General features: G+C 40.6%; 1 protein-coding gene across 4 annotated transcripts; it reads right to left on the reverse strand.

Annotated features, from left to right (window-relative positions):
• Positions 1–4158: 4158 nt before the first annotated feature.
• MOCS2 (molybdenum cofactor synthesis 2) lies at positions 4159–14577 on the reverse strand. Of its 4 annotated transcripts, XM_070476667.1 has the most exons (7): positions 13871–14039; positions 13150–13271; positions 11821–11965; positions 9380–9507; positions 8642–8792; positions 7191–7314; positions 4159–5332 (listed from the first exon to the last, which is right to left on the reverse strand). In XM_070476667.1, exons 3-7 carry the CDS (start codon positions 11916–11918, stop codon positions 5264–5266), a joined length of 570 nt encoding a protein of 189 aa, XP_070332768.1. In that variant the 5' UTR covers positions 11919–11965; positions 13150–13271; positions 13871–14039; the 3' UTR covers positions 4159–5263. The 4 variants fall into 4 exon arrangements, with proteins under 4 accessions (XP_070332768.1, XP_020735998.2, XP_020736000.2 ...); XM_020880339.2 differs by lacking the exons at positions 11821–11965; positions 13871–14039 and adding an exon at positions 14471–14577; XM_020880341.2 differs by lacking the exons at positions 4159–5332; positions 11821–11965; positions 13871–14039 and adding exons at positions 5358–6035; positions 14471–14577.
• Between the last annotated feature and the right edge of the window lie 6403 nt (positions 14578–20980).

Genomic DNA, 20980 nt, shown 5'->3' on the forward strand with positions numbered 1-20980 from the left:
CCAGCCAGGCTCCTCTGTCCATGGAATTTCCCAGGCAAGAATACTGGAGTGGGCTGCCATTTCCTCCTCCAGGAGATCTTCCCGACCCAGGGATAGAACCGATGTCTCCTGCATTGGCAGGCGGATTCTTTACCACTGCACCACCTGGGGGTTCATCCTAGCATAACCCTTTAGTATTTTAAAGATAACCAACTAAAGACTGGAAACTCTCTTATTCAAAAAGAAGGGCTGATTTTCATCTGAGGACCACCCCAACCTAACTAAAAGAAAAAGGCTACTAATTAAATCTGAAATTTTTGATTCTGTGCAAATAGAGCACAAAGCTAATTCACTCAGTTGCTCTTGCTCTAGCCCTGGCTCTACCCCCCTCTGCTGGGTGAGCTGCCTAACTGCACCACACACATCATTCCACGTGCATCCTCAGGACTGTAGAGAGACGTTACCGGACGCGAATGAGGAAAGGAGCGGAGAAAAGCTCGCTGCACCTATCCACTCCATTCGTCACATCTCTAAGCACTGCAACTACACATCCTTCAGATGTGTTTAATATGAGCTTCAGTGCATAATGGGCTTCCCTGATAGCTCGGCTGGTAAAGAATCCGCCTGCAATGCAGGACACCTGGGTTCGATCCCTGGGCTCGGAAGATCCCCTGGAGAAGGGACAGGCTACCCACTCCAGTATTCTGGCCTGGGGTTGCAAAGAGTTGGACATGACTGAGCGACTTTCACTTCACTTCAGTGCTTAACACCAACAATACTTCTGAGCACTCCTGCGTGCATGTTATAGTTAGACATTGATGACAGAGACAAGTCCCTAGTCTCAGGAAATGGATGGTCTAGTGATGGAGACAGACTAACAGATGTAGCACATGAGACAGTGGGTAAGTGCCACTGTGAGATATAAAGTAGAACGAGGAATCCAGTTTTAGAGAGTGTAGTTGGAGCAGGCTCTCTGCAGAGGTAACATTTCATCAAGGAGCAACTGAGGGAATACCTGGAGGAAGGGCATCCTACAAAGGGGCAGGTGAGGACCCTTGGGGAGAGTAAGCCTGCCACAAATCACCACAGCAAAGCAGGGAGCCTGGAACGAGAGAGGAGTGAGGCGGGAGCCGGCTCATGAGTTTGTCGGTCACAGTGAGGACAGAGGTTCTGGGATGTGATTACCTATCAGAAGGGTCAAGTAGAATGATGAAGTGACCAAAGTGGGGGAAGGAAGGAGGACTGTCACTAGGCCACAGCAACAGTCCAAGAGAAATGGAGTGGTGGTTTGGATGACAGATGCAGCAGAATAAAGAAATGAGTGGATTCAAGAGCATCCAGGAATCGCTTTCCAGTTGTCCAATAGGTTCATTCAAGATCTAAGGTCAAGACTCAAACTTTTAACTTCTTAATCACTGCTTCTCAAGACATACTGAAAGTATAGTGACTCAGTAGCATATGTAAAGAACAAGCACAGCCACAAAACCACAAAACAGTTCACTAGAACACCTGCTGCTACTTTCACACAAAGATAAAACTCTCACTTTTGCTACCTGTTAAAACACTTGAAACACAAGAAATCAGTTTCCTACTTCTTAAATGAACTTCCTAAGCTGTCATATAAAGCCACAGTCCCCAAGTGACTTTAAACATAACAATCTGTTTAAAGGTCAATTTTTTCAGGTTACTCTTCTACTTAGCCAGTTAAGTCACAGACATAGAAAGGCTATGTCAGAGTTAATATTTCACCAATTAACTTTGCCACTCCTAAGAGAAGTGGGGATCAACAACAACCCTATTCAAATCCAGTGCGATGCACTGAAAACTGTCAGATACTCCGTCCCAATTGTAGCATGCCCCAGATTAACTCCTTAACCCATCTGCACTGGAGACTTAAAAGCTTAATAGTAAAGATTAATAGTCTGAGTTCCTGATTTAAACAAAACCTACTTAAAATGAAGATACGATTTTTTTTTTTTTAAAAGATGCTTAGAGAATGTTTCATGTACTTTGTATAAGTTCAGTTCAGCCGCTCAGTCACGTCTGACTTTGCAACCCCACGGATTGCAGCAGGCCAGCCTTCCCTGTCCATCAGACCATCACCAACTCCCGGAGCTTGCTCAAACTCGTGTCCATCGAGTCGGTGATGCCATCCAACCATCTCATCCTCTGTCATCCCCTTCTCCTCCTGACTTCAATCTTTCCCAGCATCAGGGTCTTTTCCAATGAGTCAGTTCTTTTTATAATTACTATCAGTGAAGATCCTCTAAAGAAACTGAGTAGAAAAATTCCAAAATCCACATAGACCGAACATGAACATATACTCTAAGTCCCTTCCAGAAGAACCTTCAAGTTTAGGGCTTTTGAGGATGCAAAAGTGAGGTCTTCAGTGACTCAGTGACCCTCAGTGAGAAGGTAGAGCTGTATCTGCAGGAGGACGATTTCACTGAACTCCAGGCTGTACAACAGGAGGAGCTCAGTAATGAAGACCTGATGGAACTGGAGGGAGGACAAAGAGAGACAAAGTGGAAGCAGCAGTAACTGAAGGACCGAGGAAATTCACGATGCAGGACAAGGCAAGGGCTCTTCTTTATCTGAGGAGGCACTGTCAGCTTTTGAGGCACAAGACCTGAACACAGAATGGGACACGAAGGCTGCAGTAGACGTTCAGAATGCAATCCAGTGCTACCGTGTCATCTACAATGAGAAAAAGAGAGCTGCTACTCAGGCATCACTGGATCCTTCTTTCAAGAAGGTAGATAATTCTATCTGCAGCCAGCAAGGAACCAGAACCTGTGCCGTCAGCGTCAGGTGTGAGTGAAACTGCAGCTTGCCCTCCGTCTCCTGTTGCTGACGATCCTTCAGCTCTGCCATCTCCCGCTTCCTCTCCTTCCTCCAGTCAGTAACTCTTCTTACCTGTTCACTAGATGCCAGCTCCTGTTGACCAGCTCTTATACTGTACTACTGTACTTTTTGGGTTTCCCTGGTATCTCAGACAGTAAAGAATCTGCCTGTAATGCAAGAGACCCGGATCGATCCCTAGGTCGGGAAGATCCCCTGGAGAAGGGAATAGCAACCCACTCCAGTATTCTTGTCTGGAGAATCCCATGAACAGAGGAGCCTGGCAGGCTACAGTCCATGGGGTCACAGGGAGTCGGACAGGACTGAGGGACTAAGCACACGTACAATATAAAAAAAAAAAAAAACCCACCCAGTCAAAAAATGGACCAGAGACCCATACAAACATTTTTCCAAAGACAACATACAGATAGGTAAAAGGCACATGAAAAGATGCTCAACACCACTAATTATTAGAGAAATGCAAATCAAGACCACAATGAGGTACCACCTTACACTGGTCAAAATGGTTATCATCAATCAGCCTACAAATAAATACTGAAGAGAATGTGGAGAAAAAGGAATCCTCACACATTGTTGGTGGTAATGTAAAGTGGTGAAACCACTATGGAAAACAGTTTGGAGGTTCCTTAAAAAACTAAAACTAAAAATAAAACCACCTTATGATCAAGTAATTCTACTGCTGGGTATATATCTGGAAAACATGAAAACTCTAAATTTGAACAGATGCACGCACCCCAGTGTTCATAGCAGCACTATTTATAACAGCCAAGACATGAAAGCAACTCAACAGATGACTCCCTTAAGATGAGACACACACACACTGGCGCATTACTCACCACACAGAAACTATCCCTTGCAACAACATGAATGGAGTATTATGCTTAGTGAAAAAAGTCAGAGAAAGACAAATGCTGTATGATATCACTTACGTATGGAATCTAAAAAATAATACAAATGAATCCAAATATAAACAGAAACACCAAGAAAATAAATTTATGGTTACCAAAAGGGAGAGGATGAGGGGGGAGGACAAGTTAGGAATGTGGACTTAACAAACTACTACACATAAAACGATAAGCAACAAAGATTTACTGTGTAGCACAGGAAATTATGCCAAAATCTTGCAATAACTTATAAGGAATATAATCTGCAAAATAACCCCAAATCATTATGCTATACACCTAAAACTAACCAAATATTGCAAATAACACTTCAGTTAAAAAAAAAAAAAGAACTATGTGGAAATTATATCCTAAGATCTATCAAGGTAGTATATGGGTCGACCAAACAAAAACTGGACCATTATTTAGAATAAGATTTTGCAGAAAACATAACTTTATTAATGTCTTCACTAACAACAACACTGCTTAAGCTAAAAAGATATCTGAAAATGCTTTACTAAATAATCACATAATTTTCCTTCTTAATTGGTTGTGAGTACAATCTTATAACTAACATTAAAACACAAACCACCCTTGCTAGTTTGTCTTGTTTGACAATTTTATGCTCATTTATATACTGATACAATACAAATAACAAAATACAATAAGCATTATGATAAGATTATACTAGACTCTGAAACAGAAGAAATCCTTATATTATGAAATATCTCAGGTATCATCATGCTCCCCCAGTGGCTCAGTAGTAAAGAACCTGCCTCCCAATGCAGGAGAGGTGGGTTCAATCCCTGGGACGGGAAGAGTCCCTGGAGAAGGAAATGGCAACCCACTCAAGGGTACCTATCTGGGAAATCCCATGGACAGAGAAGCCTGGTGGGCTACAGCTGATAGGGTCTCAAAGAGTTGGACACAAATGAAGTGACTGAGCATGCATGCATCATCACTGAGTTTTTAAAAAACAAGAAAATATTGCTTTAAACCTTTAAAATCATGTCTCTTTACTTATTTTTAAAATATATAAATTCTAAAAATATATCAAGAGTATCTGATAAGGACGTTTTATAACTTTCAGTTCTGCCAACATTCCCAAAATGCATCCCTGACAACAATATCACTGGGCATAGGGGCAGGGGGGTGGGGACAGGGTGTCGGAGGCAGGAGGGGGACAGAGAGGGCATCCTGAGCTAGTCACTGATGAGGGGAGACCCCTCAGTGTGAGTCAAATTACAACTGGGACTCAGTCACAGAACCATTTGTCCACCACAGGCATCATTCCTCACCATTCACATTATTTTTTCTTCCATTTTCCCCCTAAAGTCTTTCTTTCCTCTGTCTCTAGTTCCCATATAAGCCGTCGTCCTAAACACTCGTTTATTTTGCTTTCTTTTCTCCTGTCTTTTGTTCCACTGGTATAACATAAGAGATCAGCTTCATTAAACTATCTTCTAGAGAAGAAGAATGGAAATATGATCAAAGAAGAATTTACCAAGTTTAAATTTTAGGGCACTAAAAACCTAAGTGGTTTAATCACTGGTTGCCCAAAAGCATTCTTTGTTTCTTTTCCAAGATGATGATGATTCTTCATAGATTTCCTAAAAAACAGAACCATAACCAGAATTCAAAAGAGAGCATTTTAATAAACACAAATACACTGGAATAAATCAGGCAAATGAATATCATAACTATTTAAATGTGCTCTTCTTTTAACAATCCAATGGACATTTGCCTAAGGCATTGAGAGCAAAAACATAAACAAACATGCTTCCTACACTCAAAGATTCAGTCCAGTAGGAGAAACAACAGACAAGAAGCCAAGAAGCCTTAACAAGGCAAGGTGCCAACATCGAAAGGAATAAAACTACTAATTCTACTTGGGACCACAATGGGCAATAGCCAGGGCAAGGTTTTGTAGGGAAGATGGAAGGTCTTTAAACATTTTGTTCTATCAGGCACACCTACTACCTTCCACATTTCTAAACATGCTTTTCCAAAGGCAGAAGGGGTGTTTCCATTAGCTTTGAAATTAAAGAGACCACCACAGAGGTACCTAAACAGATCTGAGGTACAGGTAGGTGACAACGGCTCTGTAAGTGCCTGCCCTACCCACCCAGCCACCACTTGCCTACATCACAGATAATCTCAAAGCACAGGCTGGAACCAGAACCAGACTAGAATTTAGACAATTTGGGGACAGAAGAGGAATAAGAATATATCACTTTCTCTTCTCTCTCTGATTGGATTCTATTGGGTTGGCCACAGAGTTCAGGTTTTTCCATTTTATGGACACCCTCTCACCTACAGACAGAGAAGCAAACAGAAAGCCCAGTTAGTCCTCAACATCCCATCTCCTGCTCTCTCATTTACTGTGTCAGCCAGCTGGCTATTCTTTCCTCCCAGGTAAAGAAAGCTCTTTCAGCCAGGCTCACAATTCATTCTGGAATGCTCTTTCTACCTTGCTCTCTCCAGGGGCCTGTCTCATGGTCTATCAAAATGGTGGCAGCCTTGCTCACAGCCAAGCAACCAGATACCTGAGCTTCACTATGACAAGATTCCTTTCACACATGCTATCTTCTAGTTCTTAAGTATCCCCTTATAACAATGGGTTTCAGTTTTTATTCAGAAAATATGGGTCACTAAATTTCATAAGCGCTGGTTCAGAGTCCAATTAGCTCATCTCAGCACTGACAGAAGCAGGAGGCTCCTAGGAAGGACTCGCCCTCCAGTCCTTCACCCTGAGCCCTGATCTACTGGGCAGTGAATGCATTCCTCAGCTTTGCGATCAGCCACAATGCCACGGGCAATTTGAGGCTCTCAAGTGTAAGTACACGTGTCTAAGAGTTCTGAGTGGTCCCACTGTTGAGGTAACTAAACCAGGGTAGAAATCAGGGAGCTGGGCCTTTTCATCTCTTCACGATGCTCTAAGATGGGTTTGATGTATGGACCAAAAACAAACTAGACTTTCAAACTTAGGTTTTTAAATCCACTCTGCATTTTCTCCACAGAGGCAATATCCTTTTATTCCCCCCTAAAATGAAGGCGTTCTAGGAGAAGGTTCTTTTGCCTTGAGAAATCTCTATTTTAGCCATTGCCTAAATAGCCATGCATGATTCCTGCTCTCCAAAGGAAAGACCCTCTAACTCAAGGGAATTCAATTCCAAGGGATACTACTGCATTATGAGCCACTGGAACATTCCAGACTAGGAATTCTGTTACCACTTGCTGAGGTCTTCTCCCAGTCATGCATTATTTGAGGCATGTATTTTTCATGCTTGGAAAGAAGATTATTACATAAACACCCTATGTCATAGATAAAAGAAAACAAGATTCTATAAAGTCAGGGAAGGCCCATAAATATAAATACTCTATGTATTCTTTTCCTTTGTTTTTAATTTTAAAATTTCTAAGAAAAAATCATGTCGAGAGAGAAAGGTAGGTATTTTCCTAACTTACCTTTTTCCATATGGGCACCCTGGCTTTTAAAGCATCAATGGCATAGCTCACAGCTTCAAGGGATGCAGCCCTATGGGCTGAGGACACAGCAATGATAACGCTTGCTTCTGTCACTGGAACCAAGCTTTAACAAGATGAAGACAAAAATTCATCATCTCCTCTGAAGCTGCACGTTAAAGAATCAACACGTGAAAAAAAAAATTTTACTGAAATCCAGCAAACATTTAATTCCTAGAACTAAATATCTGAGCATCAGTGGTAAAGAATGGTAAAGGCTCAGTGGTAAAGAAACTGCCTGCCAAAGTAGGAGACACAGGAGAAGAGGGGTTCAATCCCTGGGTCGGGAAGATCCCCTGGAACAGGAAACAGCAACCACTCCAGTGTTCTTGCCTGGAGAATCCCCATGGACAGAGGAGCCTGGTGGGCTATAGTCCACAGGGTCGCAAAGAGTCAGATCCAACTGAAGCCACTTAGCACCGCACACAGAACTAAATATTCAGAATTTTACCTAAACACCCCATTTAGTTAGAAAACAGGAATTCATCTCAGTTGCATTTAGCAGAAGCCAAAGCTGTGACCAACTTGTTAGCATGTATCCACTCGATTTATTTGATGGGCACCAAGAAAGGGACCTCACTGACTCAACAAGTATCTGACTCAAACAAACAAGGCACAGTGTCAGGTAATGTCTAGAAATACAAAGTAATCGCATGATCAATGTAACATAGAATTTAAAATATTAAATAGCAATAAATAGTAAATAACAGAATTGATAACATTATTAAAAAACATAGCTGTCAATGACAAAGTAATAACTAATAGATGATAGATTTAGTCCCATTGCTGGGTTCTTTACAAAGCCTGAATTCCACTCTTTTTAGAGATACAAAAAGATAAACTAATTTCATGACCTCAAGAGGCTTTCACATCAAAAAATCTCAGACTGTCATATAAACAAAGTCCAGACTACAAAACAGTTCTTTAAGTGTCTCCTGGCCTTTAGCACACATCAGCACAGGCTGCTGGGCACAGAGACTAAGAGTCTTACACATTTGGACTTTGTTACATCATCAGCTACTCTCCAAATGCTGGGAGGGACTGGGGCAGGAGGAGAAGGGGACGACAGAGGATGAGATGGTTGGATGGCATCACCAACTCGATGGACATGGGTTTGAGTAAACTCCGGGAGTTGGTGATGGACAGGGAGGCCTGGCTTTCTGTGATTCATGGGGTCACAAAGAGTGGGACAGGACTGAGCCACTCAACTGAACTGAACTCTTCAAATGTTACAATATAACGAGCAGCCCTTAAAGGCACAGTCCGCCAGAATGATACATGAACCTCCCTCTCAGGGTAATACAGGATGCTAGTGAAAGATCTCAGAATCAGAATTAGTACAAAGGTGGAAAACAACTACACTTAAACTTTTAAATTGATAAAGGAAATCATACCCAAGTCGATGAAACACTGCTATGTGTTTGACTGGCCATTTCTGTCTAATGTCACTACAAATTTTTCTGATCTCATTTTCTGCCATTGGTAGATATGCTTCATACTCTAAGCTAATGACTTTTTTCCCTTCGAAATTATTCCTTGTAGTCCCTAAAAAAAAAGAAAAAAGACAAAATAAGGCTTCTCCTTACAGTTGAAATAGCCACACTAATTTAAAAGGGGGGGGAGGGGTTATTTTTGAATAGCATACCAGTTTGTGTACAAATTACTTTGAAATTTTCTAAACATAAAGACTTGATTAGAAAATCAAAAGATAATTATCACAAAGATGAGGAAATAAAATGACACTGATTAGCCAGGTTTACTGAAAACACTAAAAAGACAAACCAGTATATATCCCCTTTCTAAGAATTAAGATTTGACACTTAAAAGGAAAACATCATATTCCCAGGATTATCATTAAGTTATTATTATCACCACTTTTCCCCTTCAATATCTGGAAATACATAATTCTCTATTAATAATGACTTTTATTCTACTTTTTTTTTTTTTTTTGCCTTTAAGTTAAATTACTAAAGCAAACAAGAACTAAAAATTTCTAGTCACCACCATGGGTAATCTCAGTTTACTGCTCAGGATCTTAAAATCCTCTGACTATTAACACTTGAGCAGGAGAAACACTTGCTAACTTAAACCATCTCGTACAGTCAATAGACGCTATGAAAATTAAAACTCACCTACAAACAGGGATATTGCGCCACAGAGTGGAGAAATCACCAGCTGTGAGGCTTCATCTACTGAAAGTTTCTCAGGTGTGAATTTTATTATATCTTTAGATTTCTCTTCAACTTCATTCATATCTTTTCTAGAAATAAGATATTACTAAACCTTAATATGGAGAAGGAAATGGCAACCCACTCCAGTATTCTTGCCTAGAGAATCCCATGGACAGAGGAGCCTGGTGGGCTGCTGTCCACAGGGTCGCATAGAATCAGACACGACTGAAGCAACTCAGTATGCATAGCAAACCTTAATATAGGTACTAGAGTCAAAACACCCAATTTATCGGCTGTATTTCAATTTATATTTTTTTCTATATTAGATATGTTCAGTCACTCAGTCATGTCCAACTCTTTGTGACTCTTAGATATGTTAGGAGGCATGATTTGAAATCTGATGATAAAAATAAGTATAAAATTTAGCTGAACTCAGTAATCTACAAATACCCCTAATGAATCAAGCATGTTATAAGAAGTTTACCATTAACATCATCACTTAAAAGGTAATCTATCCCATAGGCTGAAATACTCCCCATTCTAGAACTGCTACTCTTACCTCCTTCATCCACAGGCACATCACCTCTAAACCACTAGGTTACCAAGCAGTACACTCAGTACTGGCTTTTTCTTTATCCAAAAAGGAGAGCAAGCAGAAATGATGGTGACTCTACAGGAACTGCGTTCATTTCATAATCAGGCACAACCCAGTTAAGTAACTGAGGAAACAAGGGAATGAACTGAAGGCCTGTTCACCAGATGCCATAGGTCCTTTGCCATATATTTCATTTCATCCATCAAGGATCTATTACATACTTACTAAATGTCAGAGATTGGATATAGGCCAGGGGACAAAAAACCTGGCTCGTGCACTCAGGGCACTTATGCTGGAGGAGGAACAAAGCAATAACTAGGAATTACAAACAGGGATAACTTATGGAAACACACAGGGTTCTGAGACATAGCGTAGGGGCTGGGGAAGAGGTATTTATGACGGTATTTATGATCATACTACTGAAGAGAAAAAAAAACCAAACTACTGGATTATTCTGATGCTACCAGATTTCAGGAAGTTTCAACCTCCTACACATGCCGCCTGAGTTTTTTCCACTTTTTCTTGCAATATGATACAGGTAACCCAAACATCTATGAGCTTCAGACCACACTGAGTTCCCATAACTTGATTCTATAAGAACACAGATTCTCAAACTGTATTTAAGAAATCTTGCCAAACACACTCAAATAATACACACTGCTGCTGAGTATCTTCCTAGTCTTCTCAAAGGACAGCTCTAATCACCACATACACACACACACACCCCCACCCCTTCAATGGCAGGCCATTGTTTTCTGAATAAATTCCAAACTCAAAAAGTAGCATTCTTCTATAACCATGGTGGTGATACGGTGGCCACAGTTTTCAAATAAAATTGAGATACATATCTAACAAAGAATTGTATTTTTTCTAAATAGAAGATCTTGCCAGGTGACTTGCTTTGCAATATTTATTCTTCACTTTTTGGGGGACTGCCCTCCAGGAGAGTGGAGAGAAAAAATGATCGAAAAGAAACAGACATCCGTGGCTTGTTCTTTTCATTAATGCAACCAAAGTTTTGCCGTCTAGGATGATACTTACTCTTGACTGAAATAAAACCACTATCAAATTAAGAAAGTTTTCTTTCATTCCTAACTTACAATTAGTGATGACTATTAATTTCTACATTATTTATTTCTCAGTTCACAAATTAAGGCTCACTCTGTTTGCCTCTCCACATTATACTAAGCAAGCTTCTTACACATTATCATACTGACACATGGACTACATTTTTATGTAGTGGAAAGATGACATGGGTCCTAGAGCCACTTGCAATACAATTATAACAATAAAGTTGTCTTTATATACCTGGAAAATGGCAAGCTTTTTTTTTCCCTTAGGAAGAGAAATATTCTTTTCAGCTACGCAATTTTTCTACATTTCTCTGTACTGAGGAAAGCTATTATCCAGTATTAATAAACATTATTTGTGGAAAAGTACCCAGAAAGTCCAATAATCTGACTTCAAATGTTGGCTCTGCCACTTATTGTCATGTGATCATGACAAGTTTTTTTAACTTCTTGGAATTTCAGTTTTCCCTTCTGCAAAATAGGAATATTAAAACACCAGTGTCTGGCACTGTGCCCAAGACAAAATAAAAGCTCAACTGAATCATGTTAAATCAGTAGAGTGAACATACCAAAATGACATTCAACTGCAAAGATGATAGGCATTTGTAAGTCCACCTGCACCAATAAAGAGCTGGTGCAGGCAGTCTTACAAAGAGTATAAAGTAAACAATATACGGGTTATTATCTGTATGATCCTGCTCCACAACACTGGTTAAGAAAAAAACTCTCTCACATACCCAGGTGCCTCAAAAGTACTACCCTCCACTAATGGGAGGGATAATGGCAATTTCGTCTCCTGATTGAAGCAGGAGGAGCTGATCTCCAAGCTCGACATATTCTTGACGAACAGCAAATATCACCTGATTTCTGACATCAGCCAATCTGAAGGGCAAAAAGTATAATTAGACCTATCAATGCTGTTAGATCCTAAATCTCCTCAGCTGCAATTAAAATTACATAAATACTATTTTATGAAGCATCCTCTACAAAATGACTAATTAAACTCACTCATATTTTGCAGAGAAAGTATATATCCACTGAAGAACATATTTATTCACCATGAAGAACACAGTAAATTGCTAACAACTCTTTACTGGATGTTGGGTGTCTTAGGCAATTAAAGAAACAAAACAAACAAACAAAAAAACCACACTAAACTGGAGACAACATTCAGACCAAGTTAAAAAAAAAAAAAAAGAAACATTTATCAGTGCATGCCCTCCCCAGGAGCTTTCCATCTAAGGAAACAAGTATGCTAAGTATACCCTGTAAGGTTCCAAAATACCAAGTGCCTCTCAGCCAGGTATTGATACAAGGTTAAAGGTAAAGTAGGACAGAGGCCCAACCACTTCCATTGATTATCAGGGCACTTTAGGAACTTAAAAAGATATGAAATCAAGAAGGAATAGTATTCTTTTGGAAGATACATTGTGGACTATCTGCTACACAGCACTAAAGCTTCAAAGTTAAACATCTACAAGGATTTAAGTGACACTTAGTATTCCTGGAACACATTCTGGTAAACCAATTTTATATTTTGCTCCAAAGAAGACTCATCTGAGGTAGGAACAAGAGCAGTAAAATTAGACAATTTTCAAGAACCAGAAAAAAAAAAATCAAATATTGCAAAAATGCAAATTCAGCAGCAGTTAACATTTCTTAGCTTTCATTTTTCTTTCAATCTTAAAAATTTCTATCTTGAGTTCTCTAAAGAAGGGGTGGGACATAAAAATTTAAAGCACACATTTTAACAGAATTTGTAACAATTTCATTTAATGCTATAAAAATACAAAATCTAAATTTTCAATATTTTGTAAATTATAAAAGCTAATAATGTCATATCTCTGGGAGTATCCCAGCTCACTGTGTTTTTTAAGTAAAATATCAAACCTTTCTTAAGGAACTGTTTATTTTTAAATACTATAAGCTTTCAGAAAAAATACAACTAAGGATACTTTTGACATTAAACATAGAAATCAATATTAACTTCTTACTTTTATCATTTACTCATGCATTTTTAAATATGAAAGAGTGCTTATCATATACATTCTACAAATTTTAAGTACCCTGGATGGCGTGTTTCTATCTCATTCCATAGCTGCAATGCTTTTATTTCTTGCGGCACAGAAATGGTCTCTGAGCGAATTCCTGCTATTTCAGCACTTTTTGCAAAATACAACACTTCCACCTGAAAAGAAAGAAAACGTATTTAACAGTAACAATTCATAGCCCTTTCCTGACTCTCAACGCGGGGTTTTGTTTTTCAAATGCATTAATCAAAGATAATTTTGATAAATTAGAAAAAATTAAAGTGCCCATAAAAATTTCAGTATATCCACAAACTCAAATTTTGAAAAAAATTTAGGCTTTAAGTACAATTTAGACTAACTTCCAGATGCTTTTTAGTTTTAAAAATATACGCGTGGCCCGACTAAACCTCTAACAATATCTTCTTAGAAACCATGAAGTTGGGCCTTAATTTACATAAAATTATAGCACATTTTATAAACACTTAGGCAGTGAACAAATGTCTGAGTCAAGAGATGACTTACACAAATAAATGACCAAATAGGTAAAAGACACGTCTTTGACTCTTGTCATATGACCTTCGATTCCAGTTTACATTACATTGAACCCAGCTGTCTGGGATTATGTTACGAAACATACAAACCCTGATAGTTACAAACGCAGGTGGGTCTGAAACATAGGATAAACTGGTATTCCCCAGGACAAACCTATGTAAGACAGCCTGGTATCCAAGGGATCCGACCAAGTAAAATAACCCACCTGTCACTCGGAGCAAATCATTCTCTACGAAACGAGCGTGGGTGAGTGCTGTCATTTCAGTCGTATCCGACTCTGCGACCCCATGGACTGCAGCCCACCAGGCTCCTCTGTCCATGGGATTCTCCAGACAAGAATACTGGAGTGGGTTGCCGTGCCCTTCTCCAGGGGATCTTTCCGACCCAGGGGTCGAACCCGCATCTCCTGCAGGTGAATTTTTTTTTTTTTTTTTTTAAACCGCTGAGTCACTAGGGAAATCACGAAACAAGCAGAGGTCTGCAAATAATCAACGGTTGGCCAATGCACAGGTGCAGCATTTCACCTAAGAATTCTTAGTTAACTGCATTTCTTTTTAAATTGAAAACGTGTTTTCTTAGAAAAGAATAATCTGAGAAGCGTTTAGGAACCAGCTGGTCTTCTGGGCCGTCACCCGCCTAACTAGAGTTCGCAGAAATCGACTTGACTTTCTTTGGGGAGGCCATAGCAAAGCCTCCGAAACCGGGAGGGGCCACCACCGCGGTGGCAGTCTCCGGGGTCTGACTGAGCAGGGCCGCGCCTGTGGAGGAAAGGGCGGACACACTCGGGCGGACTCCCCACCCTTACCTGGCACCGGGGGACCATCCCGCCAGGGAAGTCTCGCCCGGTATGCCGGCCGCGGAAGCGGAGGCGCCAAGTGGACGCAGCGCGCAGGCGCAACCTGCTGGCCCCATCCACCCCCATGGAGCATGCGCAGAGCTGGCTCCGCCCCGCTGTTTTCCTCACTGAGTTTGCGCCGTGGACCCTTGGAGTTTGGTGTTCGCTCGCGGATGTATTGCGTTTGTGGGCGAGAGTTATGACTGTCATTCAACGGGTAAAAGGCTGACCACGCGTGCCTTTATCCTCAGACGAAGGGCCGAGGTACAGGAGAGCCGACCCTGGACTCTCCTGGACACCTGCCTCCTCCGTTACGGAAACTCTGCTTTTCCGCTCACTCACCTGCAGGCTTCTCTTTCACAGTTTTACCTACCCCGCCTTCCGGTTTGTGAATATTGTTCATTAGAGGCTTAAGGCATTTGACCTGGATACATTTATACTTTTTCTAGGTAGTTTACTAGCTGCTTAGTGATTTGTCCGCACACTCCTCTACCATCTCCAACTTTTTACCACCAAGAATTCTTTTAAATTGGGTAGTTACGTAGTTACGTGGGTATAAACGAGGCGGCCCTCCCCTTGGCGCTCACAGTCCTGGATGTGAAACGGTCATGAACCAGTGATGGCAGCTCAGTGCACCGAATAGAATATACTAGGGTAACCTGTTAACATTTCGTGGGAGTGAAGGGGGATAGAGGCGGGTCACCTGAGGAGTGTGGTCTAGGAAGTCCTCTTGGAGGAGAGAGATGCTTGAGCTAAATCTGCTGGAAAGATAGGCAGCAAAGGGCAGGGTGGGAGTAGAGATGAGGAAATTTTACTAGCTTGTGCCAAGCCAGAGGGATATAAAGCAGCATAATGAGGTCACCGAAGGGCAAAAAGTTGGCAAAGTAGGTGTGGCCCCTGCCAGGAAGTAGTGGGAAATGAGACTGGATTTATCAAGTAGTAGCCCACGGCCAGAGAAATTGACAAGGACTAACGCTAAGGTGGCGTGTTCCCAGTGGCACAATGGTAAAGAATAGGTCTGCCAATGCTCAGGAGACACAGGAGACGTAGGTACCAGCCCTGGTGGTAGTTTAGGGGCTAAGTCGTGTCCAACTCTTGTGACCCCATGGACTGTAGCCTGCCAGGCTTCTCTGTTCATGGGATTCTCCAGGCACGAATACTGGAGTGGGTTGCCATTTCCTTCTCCGGAAGATCTTCCCAACCCAGTGATTGAACCCAAGTCTCCTGCATTCCAAGCAGATTCTTTACCAACTTAGCTACAAGGGAAGCCCAGGTGCCATGCATGGGCTGGGAAAATCCCCTGGAGAAGGAAATGGCAACCAACTCCAGTACTTTTGCCTGGAAAATCCCATGGACAGAGAAGCCTGGCAGGCTACAGTCCATGGGATTGCAAAAGAGTCAAACATGACTGAGCGACTAAACAGCAACAACACCAAGGTATATTCTGGCAAAGTTGCTAAACATCAAGGATAAAGAATTATATTCACATCCAGGTAGAAAAATAAGGGAGGGATGACAATGATCTTACAACTGTCTGAAACATCTGATGCCAGAGGATGCTGGTGTGCAATATCTAAAAAAGCCCAAGAGCAAAGTATGACACAAAATATTACATACAGTCAAGCTGGTGTCGATAAAATGCAAACTGACATTCCTAAACCCACAAAAGTTCAAAAAGTACAATAGCTCAGATACCAACAGCTCTTTAAAAATCTTGGGCAGAAGTCCAGTCAATCAAGAGGGTAATCAAAACTTTAAAACTCAGTGTTAAGGAAGTTAATGGTAAAAAAAAAAAAAAAAAATGGAGGTGAGATTTTAATCCATTTTAATATAAACCAAAAACAACTGTGGGATTATGATTATGGAATTAAATGTAAGTGCCATCAGAATATTTTTTTAAAAAATAGAAATTGCCCCCAAATTGGAACAGGTAGTCAACAAAACGTTGATTGAAGCTGCTTAATAGCTCTCACAATCTTGTCAAGTTTAAAAGGATATGTTAGGGGTGACTATGTCTTGTAAGTAAATATTCTGATGATTTTTAATTCCTTCAGTTTCACTTCAGTTATTTTGTTGTAAATAAAGTACAAGTGAAAATAAAATCTAAAAAGAAAATTGGCATATAGTATCACATATATATGATATATATATCTTTAATGCCCAAAGAAAAGGGCTGGAATAACATTCACCAGATAACAGTTACCATTTTTAACAGTAATAAATTTATTGAGTGCTCTTATTATTAGGCTTTAGGCATACATCTGTGAGCTCTAAGAATAAGGTCCTTGCATCATGGAGTTTGCTTTCTCATTAGGAAGATAGGCTGTATGTAAGAAAACAAATAAGGACAGCTTGATGAGTTACATGTAGGGGAGGAACAGGGTGCCCATTCCTTGGGGTCAGAAGCAAATGAACACTGAGCTGAGCTGAGACCTGAAGGAGGAGAGCAGCCAGCCTGTGCAGTGCTGGGGAAACAGTTTCTGGACAACAGTAAAGTGGTTTCCGGGTAGGAGAGGACTCTGCACATTTGAAGAACAGAAGAGAAGCTAGTGTACCTGAAATATAAGGAAGAGAGCCTGGTGGGATGATTTTGAAGAGATTAAAGGGAATCTGAACATTAAAGATCCTGGGAGGTCCTGGAAGCCAGCTAGGATTTTATTTCATTTTCATTGGAAAGACACACACACACACACACACACACACACTCTTTCAGATTTGACCCTGCACACACACACACACATGCACACACGCACACACACACACACACACACTCTTTCAGATTTGACCCTGCATCAGCTTGGAGTCCGGAGAAAGCAATGGCACCCCACTCCAGTACTCTGGCCTGGAAAATCCCATGGACGGAAGAGCCTGGTGGGCTGCAGTCCATGGGGTCACTGGGAGTCGGACACGACTGAGTGACTTCACTTTCACGTTTCACTTTTATGCGTTGGAGAAGGAAATGGCAACCCACTCCAGTGTTCTTGCCTGGAGAAACCCAGGGACGGGGGAGCCTGGTGGGCTGCCGTCTATGGAATCACACAGAGTCGGACACGACTGAAGCGACTTAGCAGCAGCAGCAGCAGCAGCTTGGAGTCATTCTGAGCAGTCAGAGCACAAACAGTTCTGAAGAGAAAGCCGACAAAGCCTCATCCTTGGACATTTCACTTAAGCAAGATAATAAATTCCTTGTTTTGCCCTAATATTTTCTGCTGTCATTTTGAGCTATTAAACATTATCTAGTCCCAGACACCGTGTCATACGTTTTGGCCCATTATCAGGAACTCTCCGTGAAATGCTATTTAGCGTCAGTGACTTTATGCAAGTTGAAGCCTATATGCTATGTTAAAAAATAAGAGGAAATAGATTTTCAAATCTCACTCCACATGTACCTTTTTATTAAGTGTAATATAATTTGTAGAAGTGAAAATATCTCTGAGGAAGTCAAGTGTGGTGGGAGATCTGTAGTCATTAGTCATTTAAGTGATAATCTTTAAGATATTTTTGGAAGTGGAAGTGTTATTTTCTCAGTTGTGTCTGACTTTTTGCGACCCAAGGGACTATAGCCTGCCAGACTCCTCTGTCCATGGGGAGTCTCCTGCCAAGAATATTAGAGTGGGTTGACATTCCTTTCTCCAGGGGATCTTCCCAACCCAGGGATTGAACCCGGGGTCTCCTGCATTGCAGGTAGATTCTTTACCATCTGAGCCACCAGGGAAACCCCAAGATATTTTTGATGGTATGTAAATTTTTCAGTAAAAAATAGATGATGCCATAGTTATTATTTAAATTATTAGTTCAACATAAACTCATCTGGAATTACTGATTTTAACAAGTCAGAATTCCAAGCTTTTTTCTGTACAACTGGCTTGTAAAGACACATTGTAGCATCTACTAATAAACAGCCCAGCGGAGAGCCTTGTGCCTTGTAAGTATACAAAAAGTTGTTGATTCAGCTTTGTATTCGGATAGAATTATTTACAAAAATATCATATTCTACTTGTGTAATTTTATTCATTGGTCACAAACATAAAACCCAGCATAAAAGTTTTTTTTTCTTTTTTTCTTAATAAGGAAATGAAAATCAAAAGAAACACTCCCCCCTTGTGGTTAAAATTCCAATTACAAATCCTTCATCTTACAAGTGGGAAGAAATTAGATACCAAAGAGCTTTTTACAAATATTATATGTACTTTACTGACCATATTCTAAAACCAATATGGAATCTCCCAGTTTCAGATAGCAGAATAAAGCCAGACCTCAAAATTTCACTACTGTGAATTCTAAAATATACACAACAAATTGGTTAAAAGAGAGAGTGAGAGAGAAATGTCCCACACAAGGGTTGTTAGCCAATGGAAAGCAAAGCTATGTAAAGGAACACAGTGTGGGCGCTAGGAAAGCTCCTAATAGCTTTCTGGAATCATTAAGAGGAAGGGCTGAAGTAAACAAAAAGCTGAAAAACATTGCCAAAGTGGAGTTGGTGAGTCAGCAATCTGTAGGACTGGAAAACCCACAGGCTTCGGAACTAAAAAAGAAATCTGAGGCAGTCGCAGATGCATGAAGAGGCTGAGTCCAGAGGCCTTGGTGGACAGGCCAGGAAAAGTCCTTGTCATCTCAAAGGTGCCCAAGAAGAGAGCCAGATTCACTTTCCACACACCTGTCAGCAATATGGGAGCAGAACTGACTGACACCTGAATACAGGGCAAGAGCACAAGCTGTCTTTCCTTTAACAAAGATTCCAGAAGCCCAGATTCAACCAGCGGTTGAGAATGATCTGAAGCTCAAGTTTATCCCTGGATGTAAAGAGGACAGTCCCGCATTATGAAGTAAACCTGGCTGAAGACCTTGAATAAAGGGCCAGAAGAGAGAACAAAGCCTGGTTTGGCCAATGAGACTGCAGGCAGGCCTAGCTGAGAAAAATCTCTTCTAACCCTAATTGTCACCCTGCCCCATGCCCTCAGGCTACACATCATTTTTCCTTCTCTGTACCTCAGAGGTCAACAAACATTTTCTGTAAAGAGCCAGACAGTAAATATTTAGACATCCCTACATCCGATCTCCGTCACAGCTGCTCAAGTCTGTTGTTGCGCCATGAAAGCAGCCGGTGACAATATGAAGTGAATGAGTAGAGCTTTGTTTCAGTAAAAATGAGTTATAAAAATGGGAGATGGGCCACTTTGTCCCTCAGGCCATGTTTGCTGACCCTTGCAGTATCACTTATATAGTAAGGAAAAAACAGTGGTGGAGTGAAAGAGAATTCAGCCGCATTAAACAGCTCTCTGAAACTGGCCCTAAAGGAAGGAAAGCACGTGTGGTGAGCCTCACTGTCATTCCAGGTTTCTGTTTGAGGATATTTTCCAAACCCTGGCACAAGGAACTAGTACTGGAGAAGAGAGCAAGAAGAACAAAAAGAAAAGAATGGAAAGATACAGTGTGCAAACACTAACTGAAAAAAACCTGGTGTGACTATATTCACATAGAACTATATATATATAATATATATATATTTTAACTTTTTATCTTATATTGGAGTATAGCCAATTAACAATGTTGCAATAGTTTCAGGTGGACAGCAAAGGGACTCAGCCACATATATACATGTATTCGTTCTCCCCCATCCTCCCCTCCCATCCAAGCTGCCACATAACCTTGAGCAGAGTTCCCTGTGCTATTCAGTAGTACCTTTTTGGTTATCCATTGTAAATATAGCAGTGTTCATGTCGATCCCAAGCTCCCTAACTATCTCTTCCCCTTATTCTTCCCCACTGGCAATCATTAGTTCGAGAACAAAATATATTATAAGGCAAGAAGTGTAAGAGTTGAAGGATATTACGTCATAATAAAAGGGTCAATTTAAGAGGAAGGTACAATTCTAAATTAGTATATATCATATAACATTACTTCAAAATACATAAAGCAAATATTTACAGAATTAAAACAAAGGTAAATAAATTCACAGTCATAGTTGCGGATTTTAACACATGTTGAAATAGACATATAGGAAGAAAAAATTTAGTAGGTATATAGAAGATTTGGGTACAACAGTTAATCAATTTGATCTCATTAACATATAGAACACTAACCTAATTCTAGGTTGGTAGATTTTTTTTCTTTAGGTGCTTTAAAGGTATTTCTCTACAGCATTTTGTTTTTATTTTCTCTTATGTTACTTTATCTTTGTTCCTCTTTACCTAATGTATTTATTTTTTTTACCTCTGTCTGCCTTTCAGGTCTTGTCAGAGTCTTAAGATTTTGTATGTTTTGTATGTTTTGCTCTGTTTTTTAGCTGTTTCAATTAGAAGGATAAATCTAGCCCATGTTACTCTATCTTAACCAGAAGAAGAAGCTTTTTCCATAGTATTTGGCATGGAAGCCAGAGAGGTACAGTCTAGTTTGTTTCATGGGGCATGAGAGTCTAGCTGCCTCGAGCTCTGTGAATACAGAGAGGCTGGTGGCTAGGAATTCAGGGCTCAGCTTTCT

This window comes from Odocoileus virginianus, chromosome 14, assembly GCF_023699985.2.
Source record: "Odocoileus virginianus isolate 20LAN1187 ecotype Illinois chromosome 14, Ovbor_1.2, whole genome shotgun sequence".
In the NCBI taxonomy this organism is placed as follows: domain Eukaryota; kingdom Metazoa; phylum Chordata; class Mammalia; order Artiodactyla; family Cervidae; genus Odocoileus; species Odocoileus virginianus.